The sequence below is a fragment of the Lepisosteus platostomus genome, chromosome 24 (genome assembly GCF_059453375.1).
Source record: "Lepisosteus platostomus isolate fLepPlt1 chromosome 24, fLepPlt1.hap1, whole genome shotgun sequence".
Lineage (NCBI taxonomy): Eukaryota > Metazoa > Chordata > Actinopteri > Semionotiformes > Lepisosteidae > Lepisosteus > Lepisosteus platostomus.
In genome coordinates this window covers 5,861,116-5,886,990 of record NC_142634.1, presented here as the reverse complement: position 1 = coordinate 5,886,990, position 25,875 = coordinate 5,861,116, and the positions used below count along the sequence as shown (strand labels likewise).

General features: G+C 41.8%; 1 protein-coding gene across 2 annotated transcripts in view; it reads left to right on the top strand.

Annotated features, from left to right (window-relative positions):
- LOC148641470 (somatomedin-B and thrombospondin type-1 domain-containing protein) overlaps positions 1–19,007 on the top strand; it is a 33,237-nt gene extending 14,230 nt beyond the window's left edge. Inside the window, exons 2-5 of one of the 2 annotated variants that reach the window (XM_088618187.1) lie at positions 5,926–6,111; positions 8,896–8,986; positions 15,688–15,846; positions 16,626–19,007. In XM_088618187.1, coding sequence (XP_088474313.1) covers positions 5,926–6,111; positions 8,896–8,986; positions 15,688–15,846; positions 16,626–16,731 — 542 coding nt within the window. In that variant the 3' untranslated portion in view covers positions 16,732–19,007. The remainder of the gene's footprint in view (positions 1–5,925; positions 6,112–8,895; positions 8,987–15,687; positions 15,847–16,625) is intronic. The other variant, XM_088618188.1, reaches the window with a different exon arrangement.
- Positions 19,008–25,875: the final 6,868 nt, after the last annotated feature.

Below are 25,875 nucleotides of genomic sequence, written 5' to 3'. Positions count from 1 at the left end.
CCTGCAGGGCTGAAATGCTTGTTAAATGGGCCCTGAGACCTGTGATAAACATCACTGATGGATTGATGAGGTCTGGCTGTTATTTTATGTTCAGTTTGTTTATTGGGGTTTAGGAAGCACAAAGAATATTACATTATTCTTCCATATACAGTAATGAAGAAATGTGAACAATCATCATGGCGTGACAGACGTGGTAGCTAAACAAAACGGATAAATCCAGCAATACAAAAAACAGGAAGAAAGGTGAAGAAAAAAGTAAACCAGAGATGTGAAAGAGATAACCAAAGGGAAAAGAGAAAGAAAGGTATTGAAAGAAGACTGTGATTTCAAAGTGAAGTGCAGCTCAGGCCTTGTTTTCGAATTGGATGATTTTTTTTTTGAATTTGCACTCTGAAAGAGAATCAGGTAAAGGCAAGTTGAAACATCAGCATTAAAATTCAGAATGCTAATTACAAGGATTTCTTTGAGTGGAGATTAGTGCCGCGTATGTTTGTTAAAAAAACCTTGTATCATCGTTTAATTTTTTTTTTCATTTCTTTTGCTCCAAGTAAAAGAAATCGCCCCACAGAAACGACATTTCGTAAGAACCTTGCAACAGAATATCAGAAGCGGACTCTGTTAGGAAAGGAGTAAAGAGATTTGGCGTTAACTCAGTCCAGACCCATCTCAAACCATAATTAGTCTGCAGTCTCTCCTCCCACCCGCCTGCATACGCACAGACACTTCTGCAGTGTGTTTTGCAATCCAGCAGGTTCTGGTGTTAGACACTTGATTAGGCCCCAGCGATCATTATCTGGCGGGTTCGGAGCACTTCAAGCAGCCAGCGGAAGCCGAGGCTTATCAAATTCTCCAGGTGTTTACTGGATCATCCAAGAGGGGCCCCCGTTTTAAAGCTGTGTGTCAACAGTGCGTATCTATTACAAAAGAAGATATGGAAAACAACTCTATTATTTAGATTACTGGGCCCCAGTTCTGCTTTGTAGTACCCTTGCAAGTCCCCTTGATATTTATGACTTTTTTTTCCTTTCGTCGCTGATAATCAATGTGTGGGCCACGACTTTATACAATAAGCTTCCTTCCTGCTCTCGGAAGCTGGAATCTCCGAGTCGTAATCCCTCACCTGCTCTCAAAGACGCGAACAATGGGAAAAGTTTAAAGATACTCTCGGTGTCATTTTTTTCCCCTGTAAACCGCATTACCACTCTCTTATCTTTAAACCATGTTTTTGGAGTACTTTTGTTATACTCTTCCAGATCTGTAAGATTTAAGGAAATGGAAAACTCACTAGGTCAGGATATACACATTCCAAGGCCTTTTTTTGAGTTTTTTTTCTTCACAGATGGGGACACACTAACACGACCCTCTTGGCATTTTTTTCACCCATGTGTCATGTTACACTGCGACCTAATGTTCCAGTTTGCCTGCTGTGGTGCCTACAAACTGTTTCAATCCAAAGAGGGTGTAACTCTTTAGAAGCTTTTCTGTAGTGTTGAATTCCACTGGCATGTGCCATAGTCTGGGAGTTGCAGAATGAGCAACAGCGTGCACATTTGTGTAAGTGTGTGTGTGTATGAAAATGACTCATGTCAAGGCTGATGTAACTAGACAATTTGTAGAACTGTAATCTGTAATCGGCACTGGTGGAGTGGAATGTATTTCACCGTCTTTCAATGGAGACTTAGATGTCATATAATCATGCTGAACAAATCAATTACAGCTGTTCCACCATGAAAAATTGACAAAAACTTAAACACAATTGCAGTAAAGTGCAGAAAAATCTAATTATGGGAACTGGGAGATCTGTTGTCATGTAGTTTGACAGGTAAGAAGTACACACCTGTTGTCTGAAAAGCCTTCTCTTTCATTACGCTGTCTGGATGGAGTTACCCTGTAGTTGTTAGGTGAAATATACAGTTAAAAGATGTCACTGATTTGGTTGTTGAACTTATGTTTCTCAAAAAAAAAAACACAGCTTTAGATCCTGCAATCTGGTTAAACTCCTATCTTTCAGATCAGCGAACGCACCAGGTTAGTGTCCCGCAAACTCACACCGCAGTACCCAGATCAGTGCCCAGTCATCTGGCTGTAATTGCAGAGCCAGTAGCAGTGAAACACAATGAGATCGTTCCTCAGTGTCAGAATACTTCGATAGGATCACCAGACTAAACTAGTGAACTCCCACTGGAGGCTCTTGTGCAAAAGCTTCCAGATTTGTTCATGATTTAGGAGCGACTACACCTCTGGGGTCTTTTTCCACAAACCTTCTTTGTACCCAAATGTCAGAGGCAAAATCTAATCTTGACTATTTATGTTTTTGCACACTGGAATGTTCTGCAACAAGATGTTGTGTTGTATTTTCTAGCAATCTCAGTGCTTCTCACACATCCAGGGATCAGTATGGGTCTCACTCTCACCTTTGACACAGATTTTGTGTGGGGTTTCACTCCCACCACCTTGGGAAGACCTGCCTGCTGGGTTTGAGTGACTACTCTAAATTACCCCCCACCCCTGGTCTTTAATCTAGACCTATAATTAAGTCAACTGAGCTCCCCACCTTGGTACATTTGCATGAGTGCGGGGGTTTTGGGGTCTCCTTCCTCATATGACCAATAGAGACCATGTGAACAGCTGCTGAGAACTTTAAACATAACCAGTTTCATCTGAAAATCATATAACATAATCACATACAAAATACCATACAGCCAACAGCCATGTCACCCTGCAACTCCCAACTGGCAGCCCCCTGAAGCTCAGCAGGTGTGAGCCTGGTCAGTACCTGGATGGAGACCTCTTGGGAAAAACTAAGGTTGCTGCTGGTGTTAGTGGGGCCAGTAGGGGGTGCTCACCCTGCAGTCTGTGTGGGTCCTAATGCCCCAGTGAAAGCACCATCCTTTGGATGAGACATAAAACCAAGGTCCCGACTCTCTGTGTTCATTCAAAATCCCAGGGCGTTTCTCGAAAAGAGTAGGGGTGTTACCCCAGCATCCTGGGCAAATTTCCCCCTGGCCTTTACCAGCCATGGCCTCCTAATAACCCCCATCTCTGAACTGGCTTCACCACTCTGCTCTCCTCCCCACTGAGAGCTGGTGTGTGGGGAGAGGACTGGCGCATCATCCAGGCGGGGCTGCACACTGGTGCTGGTGGAGGGGATCCCCATTACCTCTAAAGTGCCTTGAGTGGAGTGTCCAGAAAAGTGCTGTATAAGTGTAAGCAATTATTATTATTAAAAATGCCAATAATGAACAAATTACATAAAGCCCTATGGAGTGTCTCCTACAGATTCATACACCTTTTCACCTGTGAGCTACACAATGAACAACAGCATGTGAAGCAGAAGAGGGCAGAGTCTCATTAACTTATTTTGTTTTATTGTGACATGATCTTGTTTTCCCAGTGGGCTTCTTTTCAGTGCTTCCTAGATAAACTGGTTTACTTATGACTGAGTAATGGATACTCTACATTAAACAATAGTTACTTAACCTCACCTAGGCCTTGTTTGGAGTTTGTTTCCATTTTCTGTCCTGGAGGATTTGTGCACTTCCAAGCTCATTATATCCCACATTGGAATGAGAATGCATCTCTTTATGGGAGATGGGAGACTTTGCTCCTGTGCCAGTGCCCTCACAAAGAAAGTTCCCAAAGCTGTGAAGAAGTGGGAAACTTTCACACATTCAGTCAGATTTCACAGCTCATTCTTCAGAGATTGATTAATTCCCTGGGGACTCCGTTCAGTAACCTACCCCTTAAGCAAAACAAATGCTAGGATATGTAGTTAAAAGCATATCATTTTAATCAGGGGACGGGCTGTTACAATTGTACAACATACTAGTAAGCCCTCATTTAGAATACTGTGTACAATTATGGTCACAATGTTCTACAAGGGATATTGCTGGTCTGGAATGAGTCCAAAGAAGAGCAACTAGATACATTCTGGGTTTTAAAGGAATGTCCTACACTGCCAGTCTGAAGGAACAGAACCTTTTTTAGTCCTGAATGGAAAATATAACGAGAGGACCCGATGCAGATATTCCAAATCCTCAAAGGCATTGATGAAGGCAACGATGTGGATTTCTTCAGAATCGACACAGCTGTGTGAAACACAAACCAAGGAAAACAGGTGATAACTTAGTTTTTCCCAGACCACCTGGGAACAACTAAGGTTGCTGCTGGAAGAGGTGTTAGTGTGATCAGCAGGGGGCGCTCACCCTGTGGTCTGTGTGGGTCCTAATGTCCCAGTATAGTGACGGGGACACTATACTGTAAACAGGCGCCGTCCTTCAGATGAGACGTAAAACTGAGGTCCTGACTCTCTGTGGTCATTAAAAATCCCAGCTTCTAGAAAAGAGTAGGGGTGTAACCCCGGTGTCCTGGCCAAATTTACAATTGGCCCTTACCAATCATGGCCTCCTAATAATCCCCATCTCTGAATTGGCTTCATTACTCTGCTCTCCTCCCCACTGAGAGCTGGTGTGTGGTGAGCGTTCTGGCGCACTATGGCTGCCGTCCCATCATCCAGGTGGGGCTGCACACTGGTGGTGGTGGAGGGGAGTCCCCATTACCTGTAAAGCCCTTTGAGTGGAGTGTCCAGAAAAGCGCTATATAAGTGTAAGCAATTATTAATTATTATTATTATTAACTACTTGGAAGTGCATTTAGAACAGGAGAGTAGAAGGCACCTTTTTTCACTCAAAGGGTGGTGGGAGTCTGGGATAAGCTACCCAGCCACGTTGCTAAAATCAGTACCTTTGGTTTCGTTCCACAAACCGTTGAATGCGTTATTTGGTTTAAGTAGATATGAACTACCAAATGCCCTCCTTTCATTTCTAACCTTTCTGAAGTGGTGAAACTTGAAAACAGCACTACAGTTGAATTACAGGGTCCAGTAGAAAAAATATGCTTTTTGAATGTCCAGCAAAAAATGCGTATCCTCTTGTGTTAACTTGTTATTGATGGCAACACCAGTGCAGGATCACAGAGGGGATTGACTCTGGAATTTAAGTGAATGGGGATATTAACTGGAATAACAGCATGAAAAAGTGCCACTTTTTAACAGAACATGGGTCAGTTGTGCTGCCAGGCTGCATAAAACCTCTGTGATCTTTTGACCAGATGTCAATGCAGCAAAATCCAGAAGGAGAGTGTTCTCAGCTGTGACCAGTCACAGGTCACAAGGGACTCTCTGGCCAGTTCTTGACAGCCCGTGAATAAAACCACACTCCTTTAAAACTCAGACAGCAGTGACATAAGGGCCTGCTGTTAACTTGGTTATTGGCCATTATCGATCCTCTTCTTGTTTTTCTTGCTGATTAAGTGACGTGTGAGATGTCAGTCTTTTCTTTTTCAATCCAAAGCAGAAACCTGTTCAAACAGGGAAAACACAACTTATCCTCCGATCCAGACTTCCAAGAAGAATAATTCACACATCACAGTTCTAGATCTCCTTAAAACTAGAAGGAAACCTCTTTTAGTTTGTCACCCACAGTTTGGTACTGAATCCTCTTTGTTAAATGGTTTGTTTGCCAAAACTCATCAAAAGCAGTAAAATGTTCCCACCTATGATACTAAACCATATAGCATGTCTGTTTTTTCCCCCCATCTTCATCCTGATCTGAACTGATTCTTTCTGAAGTAGATTCTCAAATAGAAACCTTTATTTCTTCATTGAAATCAGTGGTCCAGTAATGTCCACTAAGTGGACGCAGAAAACAATGGAAAGACAAGTGAAATGTTAGCTGACGCAAGAGGGCAGACGTTTGATTATAACATTACAGGTAAGTCACAAGCACTGGTCAGGCTAGAAGAAATTGCTTTCACGTGGTTTCCTGGAAGGAATTTGGGTGGGAAAATCCTGTCTCATCCCGGCGGAAGAGCTGGATAACCTTTGCCCCTCGCTGATCTCTCCCATCCGTGTCCCTCTTCCGCCAGCAGCTATCGATTGTGTAGTGGGTTCCTGGGGTCCCTGGTCCGAGTGCGGCTCCCTGTGTGGGGTGGGAAGCAAGGAGAGGACCCGCCAGGTGTCCGTGCCTCCGCGCAATGGAGGGGCGCCCTGCCCCGACTTAAAACAGCGACGGGGCTGTTTTGGGCACAACGCCGTCTGCAACTCTGCCAGAGGTAATCCCGTCTCCTCCCCTGTGTGTGCCAGCTGAACAGCTGAACCAAGTAGTGTTCGCTAGTACTGGGGAACTGATTAATCCTAACTCTTCTGCTCCGAGCTCCCCTGTAACTCGGGCTTCCTAAAAAAAGTAGAATTTCCCTAATTTGTGGAAATCTTGGGAGCAAGGAAACCCAGATTGATCAATAAGGATCGTCTCAGCATTCCCAGTATTCAGGTAAATATTCATGTTCAGGTGACTATTCTACTTTACTCTTGTTTTACTGCAATGCTTTCATCAATGCAGTGTGTTTTCCTGGAGTCCCTCTTCTGCAATATTTTAAGGGGAACTGCAGTCCTAATTACTAAGACTGGTTATTAAATCTCGGTGACAAAATAAATTGACGTTATTGCAAAATTGAACAAATTTCGAAATAAGTTCAGAACTTTGCGAAAGTACCGTGTGGCAGACTAAGTGACTTAAACCTGAGTAGGCTGTTGTGCAATGGCTCAAATCTAACACACACCCCCCACCTTAAAATTCAAAACCTCAAACCTTACATATCAGTCCGGATATATTCAATATTTCTGTTTAATTTTATTAAACATGGGTGTTAAAGAACAAAGGTGAGAGCAAATTATGACATGTTAGTGACCCTTCCTGCTCACTAGTCTCTGTAAGTGAAGGAGAAACATGGTCTCCTTACAACGTTCATCCTTTTTTGTCTTTTTGAACTCATGTTCACTGTCGAGCAGTTGGCTTTTCAGAACAGAGTGCCCACACACAAAACGGCAGATCAGATCAGCAGAAAGTCAAACTGTTTCTTTTTCCAAGGGGTATTCAACCAGCCAAGAGATGGGTAATAAACACAACACTGCTTCTGGTCCCATCGACAAGATTCTCATGGAGATTCAACATGACGTACGATCAAATAAGAAAGGATTGTGCAGCAGACATTTCACTACAGAAATGTTCTAATGTGATCTGCATGCAGAGTTAACAAGTAGTATTTGTCGACAAAGCTGTCTCAATATGTTGATTCGATATGTCTATATGTTAAATTCAGTTCAAGTGCACACATTCAGATCAGCTCTTCCAGCGATGGCACAGGCTATGGTGCAGCCAGTCCTCCAACAAAAGTGCCATAATTTTTCTTGCAGGTGTGACTTGCTATAAAATAGCCACCAATGTAAATGACAGAGCACTTTTGCAAAACTTGAAAACAAATGTTTGGATTTTAGTTGTTTGGCAGGTTGCTCTTTTTTTGCATTAATTAAAGTATCTAAAACACATCTTGTCTTGTACTGTATGTGTTGAAAATATTCATGAAAATATTTAATATTAATATAGTAGCGAAATTCACTTGGTCTAAAGCATTTTTGCTATGTAATAGGGCTATTTTCAAGTCACCGGACGTTTTGTTGCCTCATTCTGAATCACAGACAATGATGGCACTGCGCAGCTCTCGAAATTTAGTCTATTTTCCGTAGACTAATCCATATGTTTCCGTATACTTGGTAGTGTCATTGTGGTTTGAGATGCACTCATCACTGCCAATTCATTATAACCCCGAACTGTAAAAATAACATTGCAGTTCCCCTTTAATAAGGCTCTGCTCTCTTCTGGTTCTTTCAGGATTTGTTGTTGAGTATTTTAATCCTTGTGGAGTTCTTGATCACAGTTGGAACAAGGAGAACATCTGCAGCAGCTGCATCCCTTCACTGGCAAGAGCTCAGTGCTGCCGCAGTGTTAAAACATTCATTCTGTTTAGGGTTTGATGTGGCAAAAGAAGCTGCATTGTCTTTGAACCTTAGCGCAGCTCTGCTAAGGGAAGAAACGCAAGATAAAATTTGGACTGTATGGTCTCTACTACACCCTTCTCAAAAAGGTTCTAAAGAATGATTTACTTTATAAAATGCACACTGTACTGTTTGAAGATAACTGTATTTGTGGACATTAAAGGAGTATGGGGTGGAGTGGTGGCACTGTGGCTAAGGGTCTGCACCTGTGGCTGGAAGGTTGCCGGTTCAAATCCTGCAGCCGACAGAGGAATCCTACTCCGTTGGGCCCCTGAACAAGGCCCTTAACCCCAGCTGTTCCAGGGGTGCTGTATAAATGGCTGACCCTGTGCTCTGACCGCAAGCTTCTCTCCCTTTTTGTGTGTCTCATGGAGAGCAAGCTGGGGTCTGTGAAAAGACAAATTCCTAATGCAAGAAATTGTATATGGCTAATAAAGTTATCTTATCTTATCTTATTATGGACTCTTGTTATTCTTGACTTGATTTCAGAAGGCTCTCTCCCCCTTTCATCAGATTTCCCAGTGTGTTTCCCAGTGTAACGTAACACAGTGCTTTCTGACTGTGACTGAGATTCCACCAGCCTGCAGGAGTCAAGGCTGGCAAAATGGAGAATCCTAGCAGCTCCTAGTTTCCAGGAGGTGGCAGGATGTCTGTGAAGCTCATGTCAGGCTCTGTGGAGTTGACGCTGTCCAGAGGAGAATGGATCGATGAACTGGTTGATTGGAAGGCCATGTCTGTCCTTCCATATTATTGATCCTCTATACAGGAGCTGTTACTGTGAACTCAGCAGTACAGAAGCATTTGATGATCCCCAATGCAGTGGATATGTAAAATTTAGACTGAAAGCACTTGAGGTGTTGAAGAGCAGGTAGGGCTCTGATCCTGTAATCGGAAGATTGTGGGTTCGAATCCCAGTTTAGGGCACTGCTGTTGTGTGACCTCTGAGAAATGAAGGATAATGGATTTAATCTGATGTGTTATTGAGCTGTTGTTTTCCCTTTCAGAGGTGGCCAAAATCTTGCCTGATTCCTTTAAAAGGAACTTCAAAGACCCCTGGAGACGGCCACACATGCTTATGAAAGAGGAGAAGCCCAGGTAGGCCCTCCGTTGAGTTGACTCTCTTGGAATAGCTCACAGGTCAAACTCCTGGACAGAGAGGACATATTAACGTTTGGGACAGTTATAAGCAGCTTTTTCATTATTTTTAACTAAGTGTCAGAAACTATTTTTCTGCAGTATTTAAAATGTTACAGAACAATGCTAGTAACCATTTTTTATTTAACAAATGAAAACTGGATGGGATTTTAAAGAATGCCATATATTTCTGCAATAGTGCTTTACCATAATACAGGAAAGGTCAAACTGTTGGTACAACCTTATTTCTTTTCTTTAGAGATTTGAGGGAACAAGTAGAGGTTAATTCTACACTGAAATGCATACAAAAAAACATCATATTTGGGCTTTGGATCCTCCTGTTCATTTGTGCTTTTCTTTTTTTCCTATTGTTCAGTGTGGAAATAGCCTCTACATGTTCTTCTATTCCAATAGTTTAGTAACTGAAGGTAATCTATTGTCTGTCTGTCTCTACCTGTCATATTGAATATTTGACATTGACCAAGAAGGAGTGTGTGAACAATTGCACACCTTAAGCAAAACCGTGAAAAAGTATACAAAGGTTGTGTTGTTTAAAAATATAGTGTCTGAGAAGTTGTTGTTGTCAGATCACCCTGTTGAGGATTTTTCAGAATATTTGGCAAGTTTTTACAGTTTTCTTGCCTAACCATTAGATGTTATTTTCAGCACTTCGACTGTACTCTCCATCTCATTTCAGTTTGGTTTTCCATAATATTGCACCACTAGTGTGGTCACAAACAAAACAGAAAAACCACAAATGACTGCAGGAAAACAATTTTATTACTTCATTATGAATACTTCTGTGTGTATCCTGCCTTGAGCCCGTTGCTTGCTGGGATAGGCTCCGACTCCAGCCATTCTCCTCAGCTGTGAGCTCTGTTAGGGTTGTAGAAGGTGCTGAGGCATTCCCTTTCAGTGATTATCACAGGATAATTTCATCACTATAGAGAAGAACACAGACAGCGCTGTCCAATACCATAACCCATACCTTCACCATCGGGAATGAGATGACGAGAGTCACTGTAGGTCAGAGCCCATGGCAGAGTCACTGACAACACGTAGCTAAAATCTTGTCTTGGGGAGGTGGGAGAAATCAGGGCACCACCATGAAAACTGATCTGAACTCGGAGAGACCATGCAGACTCCACCCAGACAGACACAGAGGTACCTCAAGACCTTAGCTGCAATGCTAAATCCCCTGCCACACCTGAACCATAATTCCAAAAACACAAATTCAAGTTCTTCTTCCTTGATTTATGATGTTTTTACATTTGGATCTTTTTAGAAAATCTGGTATAATTAATTATGAACCGCTGGATAATATATATTTGTAAATATTTCCTGAGTGGAAATGTTCGTCTTGTTGGGTTCCAGCTTTGATTTCCATGGGCCATTTCATCCTAGATCCTTCGCGATCCTGCTGTGTATTTAAAAATCAAATACTGTTCACTCAAACCGGAGGTCTTGAATGATTTCTAAAGCATAATTTCATTAAGAACGTCACATTCTAATTTCACTCTGGGTGCAGCAGACTTATTTGTGCATTTGGAGGTATTGTATATTGTTCATGGTGGCTTAATCAAATTTAACTGGATGTCATATAAAAGCAATTTGTCAGCCTGTACTGGCTTCTTGCATCTGTTTCTATATATTTTTCCAGAGCTAAGAAATTAAGAAGGAAACCTAGTAATGCAAAATAAAGCCTCCAAATACAATAGGATATTCAAACTTCCATATACAGTATGTAAAATACACCAACAGTAGAAACGTAGTAAATGTCTGCTACTGCTCTTTAAAACCGCAAATCATTACATTTCCAAGGAAAACAGTGCTCACTCTTGAACATAAGATTTATGCTCGTGAAAGTCTTGCATAATGTGCTATTGACTAAAAAAAAAATAGCCTGAAAAAATATTTGATGATCGGATTGCGTACCATTACAATAGAAAAATCAGTCAGCCCTAAAATTAGGTATAGACCCTCAGTCAAGTTATTGTAATAGTTACACTTTTAGTAAGGCATTGAGATTAGTGTTGTCTTAACAATGGGCTTCTTTCTACAGATAAGGTTTCCTCTTCATGATTATTCTCATCTTTAAAAATTCTTCTGATTCCTTTGATACTAAATATTATTAGAAAGACGTTGTGTATCTTCTCCTGAGACATAGTTATAAAATGATACAGAACATATATTGGATCTTTGCTCTCAGTATTAGAGTTTTGTAGTCTCTGCCAAGAAGTTGCAAAATAATTTCCTTTTGTTCAATTTGTCTTTAGTATGCCATCATCAACTGGAGTCCTGTGGGTTTTCTGTCATCTTCTGCTGTGCAAATGGCTGGTGTGTGATAAGCTACTCAAAGCTCTCTTTATTTTTTACTGCGGGGAATAAGAGGCAAAGACATTTACTGTAGGGTGCTGTAACATTCCTTATCAGCATCACATTGTTGTATCTGAAACATGGTTGAAAAGTGCAACAGCCTTCTTACTGCAAAGATGAAAAATGAACAAGTAAAAAATACATGCACTACAGTTCCCCCAAAAAACATAAAATGTCTTGGTTTGAAGGCTTTTCTTTTGTCAAATCGAAATGTGCACCACACTAGTTTGCCAGTGCATGGTCCTACCTTAGATTGAAATGGGTTTTATTGGTAAAGAATTTAATTACATTCCGCCTGAGGAGGCAGATTATAATTAAAAAATAAGAAAGGATACAAAGCTGAGAATTAGACATTCCAGACCTGACCCTGAGATCAAATTACTTTTCTCAGATAAATTGGCCAAACAACCTTTTGTGAAGGACCTATGTTTCTCACACTGTAAAAAATTAAATGACCTTGTATGGGACTTAACATTTAACAAGTCTCGACAGCATGGGAGGACAAGGGAGCAGAGCTCCTTATTTCCAATTACTGAGTTGGCACTGGCTATGCATGTTGCCTTAGCTGCCAGTTCTTCACTTGTTCACAATGAACATTTCAAACCCAGGTGTTTTCGGTTCACTTTCTCAGGTGGTGGTGTCAAACATATTGCACGTGAGCTGCTGGAAAGGCGTTTATAGTTTTGAAAAATAATGCTGAAGTTGTGCAACACAGAACTGGACCTGGTTTGTCATTGAAGTAAATCTGTTTACTTCTTCTTAAGCTGCAGGTGTACAGGGGGTGGTGTTTTACTGAAGAAAAAAAAGTACGGTCTTGTGTTTTCTCTTTGAAGGCGTGCAAACGAGCAAAAATATTTTTCATGTCAGACAGAACCTTCTTAGTTATCCTTGCAAAAATAACCTTGAGGTCTCTATGGAACCCAGTACCTTTAGAGAACTGGGACATTTCTCCAATACACCTGTGGGCCATTAACCAGCTGTTGTTGTAAAGGTATACATTAACTTGAATTAAATTTCCTCGTGCCAAGGGTGTTGCTGTTAAAATCTCTTGGAAATGTATTCACCAAACTGAAGGCCCAAAGGACTATAACCGACCATTCCTAAAATAAAAGTCTTTCATCCAAGGAAATGTCTAATCCAAGCACGTTTTCAGGTTACTATGTATTTGAGTTGTGTGACGAACAAAAGGATGATGAAGTATGTCCTTGCCCAGACAGGATGGGTGTAGTCACACCTTTCCATTCTGGTCTTTTTTTAAGCCATTTTGTTTATTTTTATACCCTTAGCGAACATCTATTAATAAGCTGGCTCCAAATACAAACCTCTTGTTCTCGAGATTTATTTAAAACTGTTCGTTGCTAGAGACTTCCTGGTCGATAACGCGTGACCCACAAAAACCTTGACAAATAAAAAAGACAAGTCTAATGGGTTATATTTATTATCTTCTATGGTTCTTGGATTGGATCTTCTCGATGGGAAAAAAAGTGACTACATTTTTCCCACCTGCAACAAATTAAATTTGTGCCCCAATTGACTTTTAGGAACCTTTGCTATTTTAAAGGCACTGAATGACCTGTTATCTTCCAGAACCCTTGTGAATTTGCCACGGCTTGCTTTCTCAGACAGGCGTATCTCTGGCTCCAGTTTCCTCCTGTGGCTCAGACTGGCAGTGGGTGGTGTTCTTGCCTGGGAGGGCAATGTGGCCTTTTGAAAGAACACAGCACTGCAAAGGAGAACCCACACCAGCATTTCTCGGGCTGTTATCCAAATCTGTAGAACAGCAACACTCTCTCATTTTTCTGTTAAGATTTGGGACTTCAAAGATTCTAATTTATCTAAACGAAGGGAGAAGAAAACAATCTTTAAAAGCTTCTAAACTAAGATTGATAGGAAGGTTTTTTTCGACTATTTTCTTAAAGCTAGATTGAGGTTTCTAATGATACGAGCCACGTCAAAAGAAGTGAAAATAGTCAACCTCTGAGAATTCAGTGAGAGTCAAGCTTTGGCCTTCACTCTGTGTCACGCAGTGTATAGGTCTTACAGCACAGGCCCTGCTGTTGTAGGACCAACGCTATAAAGTGAAGCAAACAAGCTACAGGGCAGTAAAAGGAGGTGTAAAATAGGGCTTAACAGAAAACAAGAAGAAACTGAAAGCATTGTTCAGTTGCTTCTCATGGTCCAATAAATGCTGTTAATTTGGCTTATGCTTTTATCCAGCTGACTTGCATTTGCACCCACGAATACAGGTGGGATATTTTAGGGAAACAATTTGGGTGCGGTAACTCTCTCAAGGTTTTAACAGCAGTGTTTTAACCTGGGTTTTGAACCCACAACCTTCCAGGTCTGAGTCCAGAACCCCTGGCCACTGCCCCACCCTGCTACCTGCAGTGGGCTCTAAAATGACTGAAGAAGAGATGCAGTGCAGTAAAGATCTAGAGGACAGTAGCCTTGTACATTCTTTCCTCAGATGATAAAACTTTTGTTTTATATGATTTCAATGAGATGAGGGGCAATCTGAATACGTATAGCAGAAAGTCCAGTGCATTGAAATTATAGACCTTTGGTAATATATAGTACTGAAAAGGTATCCATGCACTATGGTCTGCTCTTTCCCACCCTGGTCCTGAAAACAAGCATTTTCCTCCCAGAGGAAGACTCTCAGCTTGCCACCTTATAGCACTGCTCGGGAAAGCAAAAGGCTTATTAAGACAGGCGCCCCATGGCGACTCCAGCAGTTTACAGTGAGGTTAGCTGACTTTCACTCCTCCAGTAAACAAAAACGACAGTGGAGAACTTACAAACAGGACATAAATCCTCCCTTACAAATCTTACAGATATAACTTCGTTGCCAAAACTCAGGATTGACGGTGTAATGCCATATTTTGGATTTAAGAGAGCATATTTTTGGTTTCTTTTTACCAACTACTTAGAAATGTGGTTCTTTCAACTTTATGCGGTTTGCAATCCGAGGGAATTGTTTGATTAAACCATAAGTAATGCAGTTTCCCACTCGGTAAAATATGGAGCACAGCCCATTTGTCTTCCTGCGGTTTTAGAGGAGATCAGTGACTTATGTACAGAAATCTCTAACAGAGAAGATGCCTTTTTTCTAACCGGAACTAAATTTGAGTTTGCTCACCTTTACCAATAAATTTCAGCGTTTTAAGTAAAAAGCCATGTTTCCGTATGACTGTGCCTAAAATCTAGTACACTATTGAACATAAGGTGCAAAAATAGTAGAAATCGATGCATTACTTCCTCTTTCTTTTCTGCACTTAAGCCTGTGTGTTTTTATACTCTCCTCTAAAACATAAAATGATCTTTGATGTCATTGTATTCATAGTGCTTTAACATGCAGCTGCCTGCTTTTCGACTCCAGCAATTCTTTTGACAATTTCCTTTGTGCTAAACTTCACAAATGTTTAGGATATTGCATGATCCGGCCCAAATGAAATCAAAATAAAGCTTCTGTAACTCCGACCTGGAAAAATGTTTATATAGATTCCATAAGAATTTATCTGGAAGGGTAAAGAGGAATTCCTTCAGGAGTAAGGGAAAGATGGATAGAAGTGTTGGCCCATCAGGTGTGGAGAGCAGTCCTCCATCACTGTCAGTCCTTACTGTCAGTTTACACCGGACAGGATCAAACTCTTGTGGCCGTAATTAATTACCTCTAACAAAAACAACTCCAGGAAATCTAGTGTAAGGAATTCTGACGACTGCGATATTTTAGAATCCTTGGAATCGCTGGAGGCAGATGTAGAGGGCAAACGAGATGCGATCAGTGGATGAAAACAGCTTTTTGCAGTTCAATTTCTAGAGACCAAGTTTGCTGCAGGAAGACAAACTGAAGTCGTGAGGCACGACGGAGGTTTTAATCCAGAACAGCATGAAGTGAGAAGGAAGAGGGCTTGATAAAGACCAGACAAACGAGTCGGCAGTTTATAGATCAGAATTACTTCTGAGCTATAATTAATGTGAATGGGCAGACCCCCTTCACATTAACAACAAGGGAATAATTCATATTAAGGGAATTGAACTCCTTGGACTGCCTTGCTCTGTGTTTGCCCTTTGTCTCCATTCCAGCTTATTCTAAGTTTAGCAGTAAGATCATTATTAAAGCCAGATGTATTCTTTCCACCCAATTCACTAAGAAGACTTGACAAGCAGAAGGAGGCCTAATGTCCGTTTAAAATCACGTTTTCTGCGGGTTGAGAGCTGTCCTGCTTCTGAGTCTGCGTGGCAGTATTCCCGGGTTTATAACGTCATTCTGCTCTGCCGCCCAGCTACTGCGTGTACCTGCGAGTGAAACAGGCCAGCCAGCCGTGTCGTCTGGGCTTCTGGTCCACCCAGCTGGTGAGGGAGCGAGCCGTCTGCGTGGAGTGTCAAGGAGACGCGATGGGCAGCAGGGGGCGCTGTGATGGAGAGGGCCTGCAAGGAACGAGGTAAGGAGTCTTACGGTAACGCTCACGGACGTACAGGTGCTTCTCTCTTAACCTGAACTGAAATTAACCTGGGGTAACCATCTGGGTGTCCCAAACCCACCATTGGCCCTGGTGATACAGAGACACTTTTGTTTTATTTTTAAGTGTCGTTCGTTGTTCTTTTTCGTGGAGGGGCGATGCGTTTTCCTGCCGAACATCTCGGAAATCACCCGGAGTTTGAACCGCTCGCTGGATCGGTTTTCATGCGCGTCCATTTACATTGTGCAAAACCGGCACCTGCTGTAGCAGCAGTCACTGCTAGCTGGAGCTGTGCGCGAAGTGTTCGTGACCGTGTCCAATCCTGGAGGAACGCGCACGGACTTGCTTCCGGTGGAGTTCAGTCTTAATGAAATGGTACAATGTGTACCTACTGTGAAGGCAGTCATTACAGCCATGAGGGCTCTCCCACGACAAGAACATGCCGTGCAATCGATTCCACTGAACTGAAAGTTCATTTAGGATAATGCAGGTATGACAAATGTGCTGTCCCGTGATGATCACACAAAGTCCGGGATAATGAAGTCTCTAATAATTACGAGATAACACATGGAATATTTTATTTCATTGGTTGGCAGCCATGTTCCCGTAATTACAAGCGCTGACAGAATATTAACATTGGTGTGTTTGAAGCAGCCGTGGAGAAATGGTTTGACCTCGGGATTCCACCCGTGTACGAATCCCACATGCAGCCCGGGAAAAGCCCTTGTTTGACCGTCTTCTTTCTTGCTGTTATGTTGCAGGACTTTTTGGACTGCAGCGTCGGTGCCGGGGTGCCAGGGGTCGTGGGTCCGCGAGTCCTCCGCCGAGGAGTGCAGGTGTCCGGCGCGTTCCTTCATTTTCGTGTAGGCGGCGCGTCAGGCGCCCACGAACACGCGGGGAACTTTTCGGGGGGGGACAAAAACCTGCCAGCCACCGTGGAATCGTCACAGCCTGATGACGTAGGAACGAGGATCTGCCTTCTTGTTAGACGTCTTTTGATACACCTCATGTAATAAATCTTAATTTTTACGCGCACGAAAACCGTATATAACGCCACATAAATGTGTACCTTTTACTTCAAAGCACAAAAAATATCTGTAAGCCTTTTTACCTCTGAAACTTTGCTATCTACCTCCATAAATGCAGCTGCATTTAAATATATAAATATATTATTTTGCTGTATAAATGTTCTACTCTACTTGTTATTACAATTTAGTATGAGAGCTGCTCAACAGCAGCTCATTTAATCCCACAGCTACTGTGTTCTAATCCTTTCTGTACTTAGAGCACAGCTGAGTCAAACGGAAGTCTGTGCACTAGGCTTTCAGATAAAGGAGCTCATGCAATATCTGAATTTGGGGATATATTCAGATGTTTTTCAAGCACAACAAGGCCATCAATCCTCCAAGCTCTTATTCTGGGAGGTATTTCTTGAGAAATTTAAAATAATGTGTGTATCATAGTTGTACAACATTGGATCACAAACCTCTTTGATAGGGTCCTTTGATATCTCTGTGGTGATCTTTCTTTCCCATATTACTTCATTGTCAGGAGACCACATGCTAGGATTCTTTATGGAGGGGGAATTCAAGACACTAGGGGCCGTAGTTCACTTATTGAAAGCCTGTCCATATTTTGTACAAACACCTTTAGTCACAGGAGAGAATTTTAAGGAAGAAGCCTGTGTTGAGGTAAATGTCTGCAGAACTGACACAGTATGTTAAGGATTCTGTTTGTTTTCATACTACTGATTCAAATTATTTCAGTGAAATACTGGAAACATTTAACTGAAACACTGTTTTCTATTAATTAGGCTAAAAAATCTGTACCATTGAAGTAGACCTCAATGTTTGTTTTTTCTAAAGTATTTCTCCATTTGCTGAGGTGACTAACCTTTGGTGTTTAATTGTCTTTCCCAGTTTTTATCCTTACTATTCTTATCATTGTCATTAATGTTTATCATTTCCGTGATATCTTATCTGTGTTTTTTTAAATGATTGAAGTTTAAAAACATACTTTCACCAATGTTTTTAATTGCAGTGTGAAATTTGCTTACACAGACGATTATAACGACCAAAGAAATCCTTTCAAAGCTCAGGGCTTTTGGAAATAAAAGTGGGTCTCAGCTCAGTATAAGTTTCAGTGTTACCTTGTAGTCGCTGGTGTGCTCCAAAAGAGTTCACACAGATGTTTGGTAAAATCTGTTAGGAGAGAGGAATTGAACTAAAAATGCTTTGAAAATGACTTTTTCATTCAGATTGAATTTATTTTTTGCAACGAAATCCAAGTGTCTGAGCAAGGTTTAGACACATGAAGAAATTAAATTGGATCAAGAGATTCTTGACTTTGCCCAGTGAACGCAGGGGTTGTCGATTTAGAATATGATAGCATAGAAGTGTACAAAGTATCTATCAGGGAAGTAATTATTAAATATAGTGATGAAGAAAAGCTATGGTCTCCCCAGTGTGATATATTTGAATACACAACATTGTGTATGACAAAATATACTGTACACCACAAGTAATTTCAGTCATTGACAAAATGCTATCACAAGAGAAATACCAATCCAAAACAGCTGATATAGCTCTTTTAAGTAGGAAAAGAGTTGTGTTCTGCTTCTGGTCAATTTAAGGTCCTTCTACTGAGTATCATTGGGATTACAGTAATTTATGTACTTTTACTGTAAGAGAACAAAATAATGCATAACTTATTTTTAATGACAGAAAGTAGAGGAGTCCTGCAGGATCCTGTTTTTTTTTTGTTTTGAAGCCCAGTTTCTCCTCTGTGGTCCCATCCTAGGCTTCTCATTTCAGATAAATCAGCATGGCCTACATGGAACACAATAGCCTCCAAAGTGATTCATATCCTTGCTGGACTGCTACTCAAAGCTGGTTCAACATTTGCTGTCACAGTCTGTCAAGGGAATAGATTTGGAGGGAACTGTATGTGTAAAATGGAATGCTATTCAAAATGATTTTTTATCTTATTGTTTTATAACCTTCCAACACTGTATGTATACTGTATATAAAACATATATACTACCAAAGTTGTAACTCTGATGTTTATTTGTCTAGACGTCAAACCCACCATTTTTGTATTTTCAAATAGCACTAGAGCTCCTATAATAAATTGTGGATTTTTAATTTTTTGTTTTGTTTCATAAAAACAGATTATAAACTGTAAAACTGTGTGTTTTAACTCAGGTTTTTTTTTTAAAAAAAAGTAAATCCAAGAGCTATTACAACTTATAACGTCTTAAGCTCAGCTGTGACGAGGCTGAAGTTCAGCTCACAGGTGTCCAAAATAAGCTTCTCAAAGTTGGTGACTTCAGTGTTATACCTGTTGTTGAAGTTAGAAACATTTGCATTTCTCTTGATCCTGTGTTGTCATTTGCGGCTCATGTGAGGAAACGCCCAAGTGCTTCTTTCTGACATCTGTTGGACCCAGGTTCAGTCTGTCTTAGGCTGAAATAGGGATACGTGCCTTTTATTTCCTCATGCTTAGACCTAGTTAAGAGCTTCATGTCTTACTTGCTGGGGTATCTTCTACATTTGAATGGGCTCCAGTATGTCCAGACTCCTGCAGCTCTTCACCAGCACGTTTCTCCCACTCTCTGTATGCTGCACTGGCTTCCTGTGAGGTTCAAGGTTGGTTTGAGGTTTCTCCTGCTCGAGCTGATGGGCCAGCACCAGATCAGGTTAAGGACATGATGCGTGAGTATGGTCCAGCTCGTACTCTGTGATCTGATGACTCTCGCTCCTGCTCCAGCCCAAGCCCGGACTCCACAGTGGGCATCTGTGGGATTCACTGCCCAAATCTATTACACTGGGACTGTCAACGTTTTCTAGCCTCTCCCAAGTGCCCATCTTGTAATGTATAATGTAGTCATACGCATGGTTTTACTGGGACGATTAACTGTATTTTTTACCTTTGTGTTTTGTGTGTGCTGTTGAACAACACTTTACGTTCCTGGAACAGCACTCATAAATAAAATTGTATTCTTATTAACAGATTTAATGAACTGTGACACTCTCAGTTTCAGGATTCCAGAAGGTAGATATACAGTTTATATATATATAGTTTAATTTGTTTAGAAAAATTTGAAATAAGAAATTATCATGTTTAAAGCACTAAAGATTGCTATATTCACAGAAATATTCTGTATATTTACATTAACTTGCTCTTGTAGGTTTACAAGTATTTTAGGATTACATCTGGCTTAACCTTATGAAAATATTTGCTTAAAATTGAATGAGTGTGTTTGTAACTTCGTCAGAATCACTTCACTTGTTGTAATTCCCCTTTCATCTTAGGGAATGCTTTGCTTTTTGCTTTCCGATGGTGGTTTGGGACTGAAAATTCTGTAATTGCAGCTTAAGACCAGAGGTATTTTTGGTACATTCTTCACAAAGAATATTTACTTATAACTGTTAGTTAGTGAGATGTTGCTCATCTTCAAGACGACAGGTGCTGTTTAACCCGCCCAGTTTGAATTTGCAGATAAGCACCGCAGGTGAAAAACTTACTATGCTTCTGCCTGTCCAGCAACTCTTAAATCAGGAGCTGAGAAACAACTTGTGTAGAACCGCAAAAGTTGACTTTGTCTTAAAAATGAACTCCTCTGCCTTATCTGTGTATGAGTCTGGGTCTTTGTGTGAATAATGGTATGCTTTTCTGTAACATTCTTCAGACACATACTTAGTCATTAGATTATAAGGAACAAGTAATAGATTTATTCCATGCTGAAAAGAGAAGAAAACAACATTTCGGGCGTGATGCCTTCTTATACTGAGGTCATGCTTGGATTTCTTTCCAAACAAAAAAAGGCAAAAGTTTTAATTGTATTGTCAATTATATTTTTATTTGGTTTTCATGTTGCCTGGGTTTGATGGTTATTATTAATGGAAGCACATATAGTATCATCTTGAGTTGATTTAGTTTCATAATCATTGCTGTCTTAATTCATCTGCTGAGTGGTGAGCAGAGCTGTTGTGTATTGTAAGGTTAGGGCTCTGAACATCTGCTGTTCTGAATGGTTGTGGCGGTAAGTCTTTCTTGTTTTTCTTTCTGGCAGTTGTGTCCCTTCAGTACCATGGGTTATGCCTTTTAAAGGGGAACAGCAAGCCTATTTTTATATTTTGGGGTCAGAAAGGCATTGACGAGTGCATTTCAAACCGCAATAAAAGTAAAACGTACAGGGTAATTTGTAAAACCTCCAATTTACATGACAAAATAGATGAAAGTTCCAGGTGTGCGCAGTTGCCATATTCTGCGATTCATAACGAGGCAGCAAAACATCCGGTGAGGTGAAGGGACCTTATTACACTGTAAACAAGCAGGCTTGTGAACACATCTTCTAATGCAAGAGAAATATTGCTCTCCACATCAAGAGTGTTTTGCCGATAAATGGAACTTACTTGTTGACTCTGGATGCAGATCACTTTGAAAACTTTCTGCTGAAATATCTACCGCACAACCTGTACTTTTTCACTCGTACATTGTGTTACATTAATCATTACAGTGACTAGTGAGCAGGAAAGGCCACATCACTATTGGTGTGAATCCGTGCCCGTGGGGAAGCAGGGGTTTGTGACAACACGGCGACTTACAGCACTTGAACGACAAGTTCACGATTATGTGCCGAATTCAAATTTTGTCTAGTCTGTCGCTGAATTTATTTAGTTACCGCGATTTAATAACCGGTCTGTGAAATTGGGAGTGCAGTCGCCCTTTTAAACATGACATGCAGTGGAGGGGGCCGTGAATCCTTTGCTGCAGCGAGATGCACAGGGGCCGCAGAATGAGGGGAACCCACAACCGGTCAAAAGCCCCACCCAAACACATGCACAGTCACTGGACTGCAAAACCCACTTCTCTTCTCGGCTCTACCAAGTCAGCGCAACTCTTTATTCTGCTGCTGGCCAGCAGTGGGGATAGATTTGTGTCAGCCTTCGCCTCTGAACCCAGCTTAACCTTTGTCGGCACTGGGGCGGGTTTGGAAAGAAAGGCAGGAAGGCCCGTCTTTGGCCCCGTGCCTGATCGGCCCTGACAGCAGTCGTTTCTGGGATTAGCCCCTCTGAAAAGCAGGGCATTCCAGTCCGTCACGGCCATTGTCGCAGGCCGAGCACTGTTTGCTTTCATGAAGACAGCTGTTCAAAGCTGCGCTCCACGGGCTCCCATAAACCAACAGCGCGACTTCCGATAACCGCTTGTGCCCGTCTCTCACAGTCGATAAACCGCCGGGCTTTCCATGAGGCCCCCAGGATGCATTGTGCTTTTGGACGATACAGAATTGCATATTAGGGGCAATTGTGACGGGCAATCTGTGTGCGAGTGGGGGGGGAGGGGATCTCGGCGAGTCCCAAGTAGATCATCGATCTCTCACCCTAGATGGGGCACCATCATGGAGCAAAAGGGCTGTGGATGCTTTGGTTGTTGCAAACTGAGTATGTGGCTCAGTGATGAGAAAAACTGCTTGCGTGTGGATTACTGGGATTATTTCCCAGCTCATGCCGAGTCTTCCTGTGCTGGGGGAGTTGATTTAGTTTGTGTGGGGTGGTAGGCTTTGACTGCTTGTGTATGCTATTCAAGCATGTATGATGTGGGATGGGGGGCCAGGAGTTCTCCCTCAAGGTGCATGATCTCGGTTTTTTTATTGGCAGCTGGAAGATTGTGTGGACTCGGCGATAAATATCCATTCTCTGGGTTTCGGCAGTAGTATGCAATTGTCTCTCCTAGCTATGGATCTGAATGAGTTTGTAAATATTGGGTAAAGGTTAGAAAGAAACAGTGAGACTGGGGTGTTGCTGTCAGGTGAAGTGAGCTGTCGTTCTGGTTACGGGAGGCAGGTCAGGAACAGATGCGGATGAGCTGCCTTTTACTGTCGGACAGTGGGCCTCTGGGAAATCTCAAGCGAGTGGGGTTATGGGTAGGTTTGCCTTACAAATGTCTGACCTGTTGTTTCCCCCTGCTGACAACCCTCTTGAAACAGGCCAGCAGGCCTGGTATCCTTTCATCCCTGTTTAATTTCACTGTGCGCTTTCAAGGCACATGGGCCTTAAGATCTGCTAGTATTGCAAGTGATAAAAAGCAGAAGGATTATCACGTTCACTGATTTTCTCAGATGTTGCGTTCTGCGATGTCCGATGCAGCTGTTGCAGTCCGTTTGCCTGCAGAGGCAATATCTGCTTTTGCATTTGTAACATGGGGTGAGAAAAACGTCCAACGTAACAGAAATGAAGCAGAAGTGGCTGGACGAGGAAATCCCACCTTCTCCAGTGGCCATCCAAGGCTTGCTGGGTTTAAAGTTTTTTGTAGAATGGTTCCAGGTCATTCCAACAGGCCGATCCCTTGTGATTTTAGGAGTGTTTAATGAGTTGCTGTTGATGAGCAGGGGAGCGGACGTGTAGTTTTGGCAGGTTTGTGTAGAATAATCTGCAGTGCGTAAAATCCCTTTCCAGCTCTGGTCCGCTCTTTCTAATGGTGACCATTAGCTCTTTTCAGGGCTGATGTACAGAATTTTCCAAGCTCTCCAGGATGGCACTTCTGATCTGCTTTAAGTCATTGCAGTAACAAAAATTGACTTCCTCAGCCCCATCCGCCCCATTGTACATTTCTGGTTATCCTTCCTTATTCCAAATCACTCGGAATATTCATTCCCTTTTTCTCTTATCTGTTAAAAAAAAGAGAAGAAAAGAAAACGTTTTGGCTGAGCTTTCTCTGAAAACAGCTGAAATGTGTTTCTTCTCTTCTCTTTTCAGCATGAAATAAACCTTCACTTGTTCCTAAAGGAGAAGTGCCTTACTGTTGAGCCTGAGGAAGGTTTTTTTGGAGCTCGACATTTGTATTATGTCATATTGCTCCTGCTACTTTTCATTGTCTCTATTGGTAATGATCATATTATGAGGAGTTGTAAAAATGGCGCATTTTTCCCGTCAGCCTGAGCACTGCCGACTTGATTTCTAGTGCTGGTTTAATAACTTCAGTAGAAGGCTTTGGCTCTGTTTTGATTTGAAGCAGATCTTCATTACGACAGTTTTAATTACACTTGATAGTTTTGGAAAGTCAGCCAACTATGGAAAGATTGATGTGCAGAAAACAATGACAAGGATGTCTTTTTTGCTCATGTGTTAGGATTTTTAGGGTGTTAGACATCCATATATCTTACAGGTATATTGACAATGTACATCTCGGCTTCAATGCTTTTTTTGGCCAAATGTTTAAATGGGAAATGCAACACTATTTTCATATTTCAGCGTTTGAAAGGATCATCATTGACGAGTGTGTTTCAAACCACAATAAGAGTAAAATGTACACAGTAATTTGTGATGTAAATTGGAGGATTTACAAAATAAATGAAATTTCCAAGTGTGTGCAGTGCCATATTGTGCAATTCAGAATGAGGCAGCAAAGCATTGGCAATGTGTTGCGGCCCTATTACACTGTAAACAAGCAGGCTTGTGACTTCATCCTTTTTAATCTAGTAGAAGTATAGCTTTAGTTTTTAAGACAGTTTTGCAGATCACGTCACAACCTTATTTGCTCGTAAATCCGATAATATCAGGCATTACAGTGACTAGTGAGCAGGAAGGGCTGCACTATGTCACAATTCGTGGGAACTCGAATGTGAGTTTGCAATAATATGGTGGTTTACAGTCCTCTTGCAAAGTTAACAGATTCGAAATTTGTAATTTTTTCTGTACTGTCACTGAATTTATTTGGTTACTGGAATTTAAGAACTGGTCTTCGAAACTGGGACTCCAGTTCCCCTTAAATATGGAGCATGTACCCTCACAAAACTGTGCTTTGTATGGTTACAATGCTGAAATTATTTTCTCTCTGGAGTCTCAAAAACAGCACAGACAGGTACTGCACTCAAGAATGTAGTAGTTCAGGTGGGGAGCTGCATCAGCATGTGTAGGCTGCAAAGGAACAAGTAATAGGTTTATTCCATGCTGAAAAAAAAAGAAGGAAAATACATTTCAGCCACGGAGCCTTCTTCAGAATGGAATAAACCTATTACTTGTTCTCTCAAGAATGGCTTGTATCATGTTTGTGTGGGGCTGGATGTATTGGAGACGGGTGTGTGATTGTTGCAAGATCCTGGTACTGCCCAAATCTGGTGTCCAGTAACCATCCAATCACAGCATACCATCACACGCAGGTCCATTCTCCTCAGCTCTGTCTGTAAGGACCCACACACCGACAGCTACAGATTAGCAGCTGAGGGGTCCTAAACTATTCAATCCCACGTGGGCCTCATCTAAAGATGTGGAATTGGAAAAATAGATTTAGGAGACCACAACCAGCACGTATCGGCCATGGTAAGTATTTCTATCAATTTTCTGTATTGCCATGGTCCTCAGCACCTGTGCACCACATGTCAAAAAGTAACTGATGTCAGGAAGCACCTTCCCCTGCTCTGGTCAGTAGTACTTGCGTAGTGATTGGCCATCAATTTGTTAAACGACATTAATTTTCCCCTAAATCTGCGTGATTCTTTAAAAACGCTGCTATCTACCCACCTCCCAGAGGCCTACTGGTGAGATGCACTGGCGTCTCCGAGTCGCCCCTGTGTGCGTGTGCTGTGATGGGCTGGCATCCTGTCGGGTGCCATGGGCTTCCCCAGATGGATCCTGGCTTCCTATGCTCTTTACCAGGAAAAGGCTCAGATGCTGGATAACAACATGAAACACAAATCCTGTGGCTACAGATGCACTGTAGTCTAATTATAGGATTGCTTGAACCTGCAGGAAACATCGCTTTCACAGATCCTGAGCAGTACCTCTCCATGCCAGTCTCCTCAAGAGCTCTGTAAACAAAGTCGAAAAGGTTTCTGCCAGCCTTGGCCTCTAATATTCAAGTTTAGCCCTAGTCCTTACCACAGCAGGAATATTGTCTGTGACATGTGAACACTTATCTACACAGGGCCATTAGCTCTCAGCTGAGGAACCAGCTGTTGAAGCCCAGCTTCCTCCACTTAAGGGCCTGTCTTTACAGTTAATGAAGGCC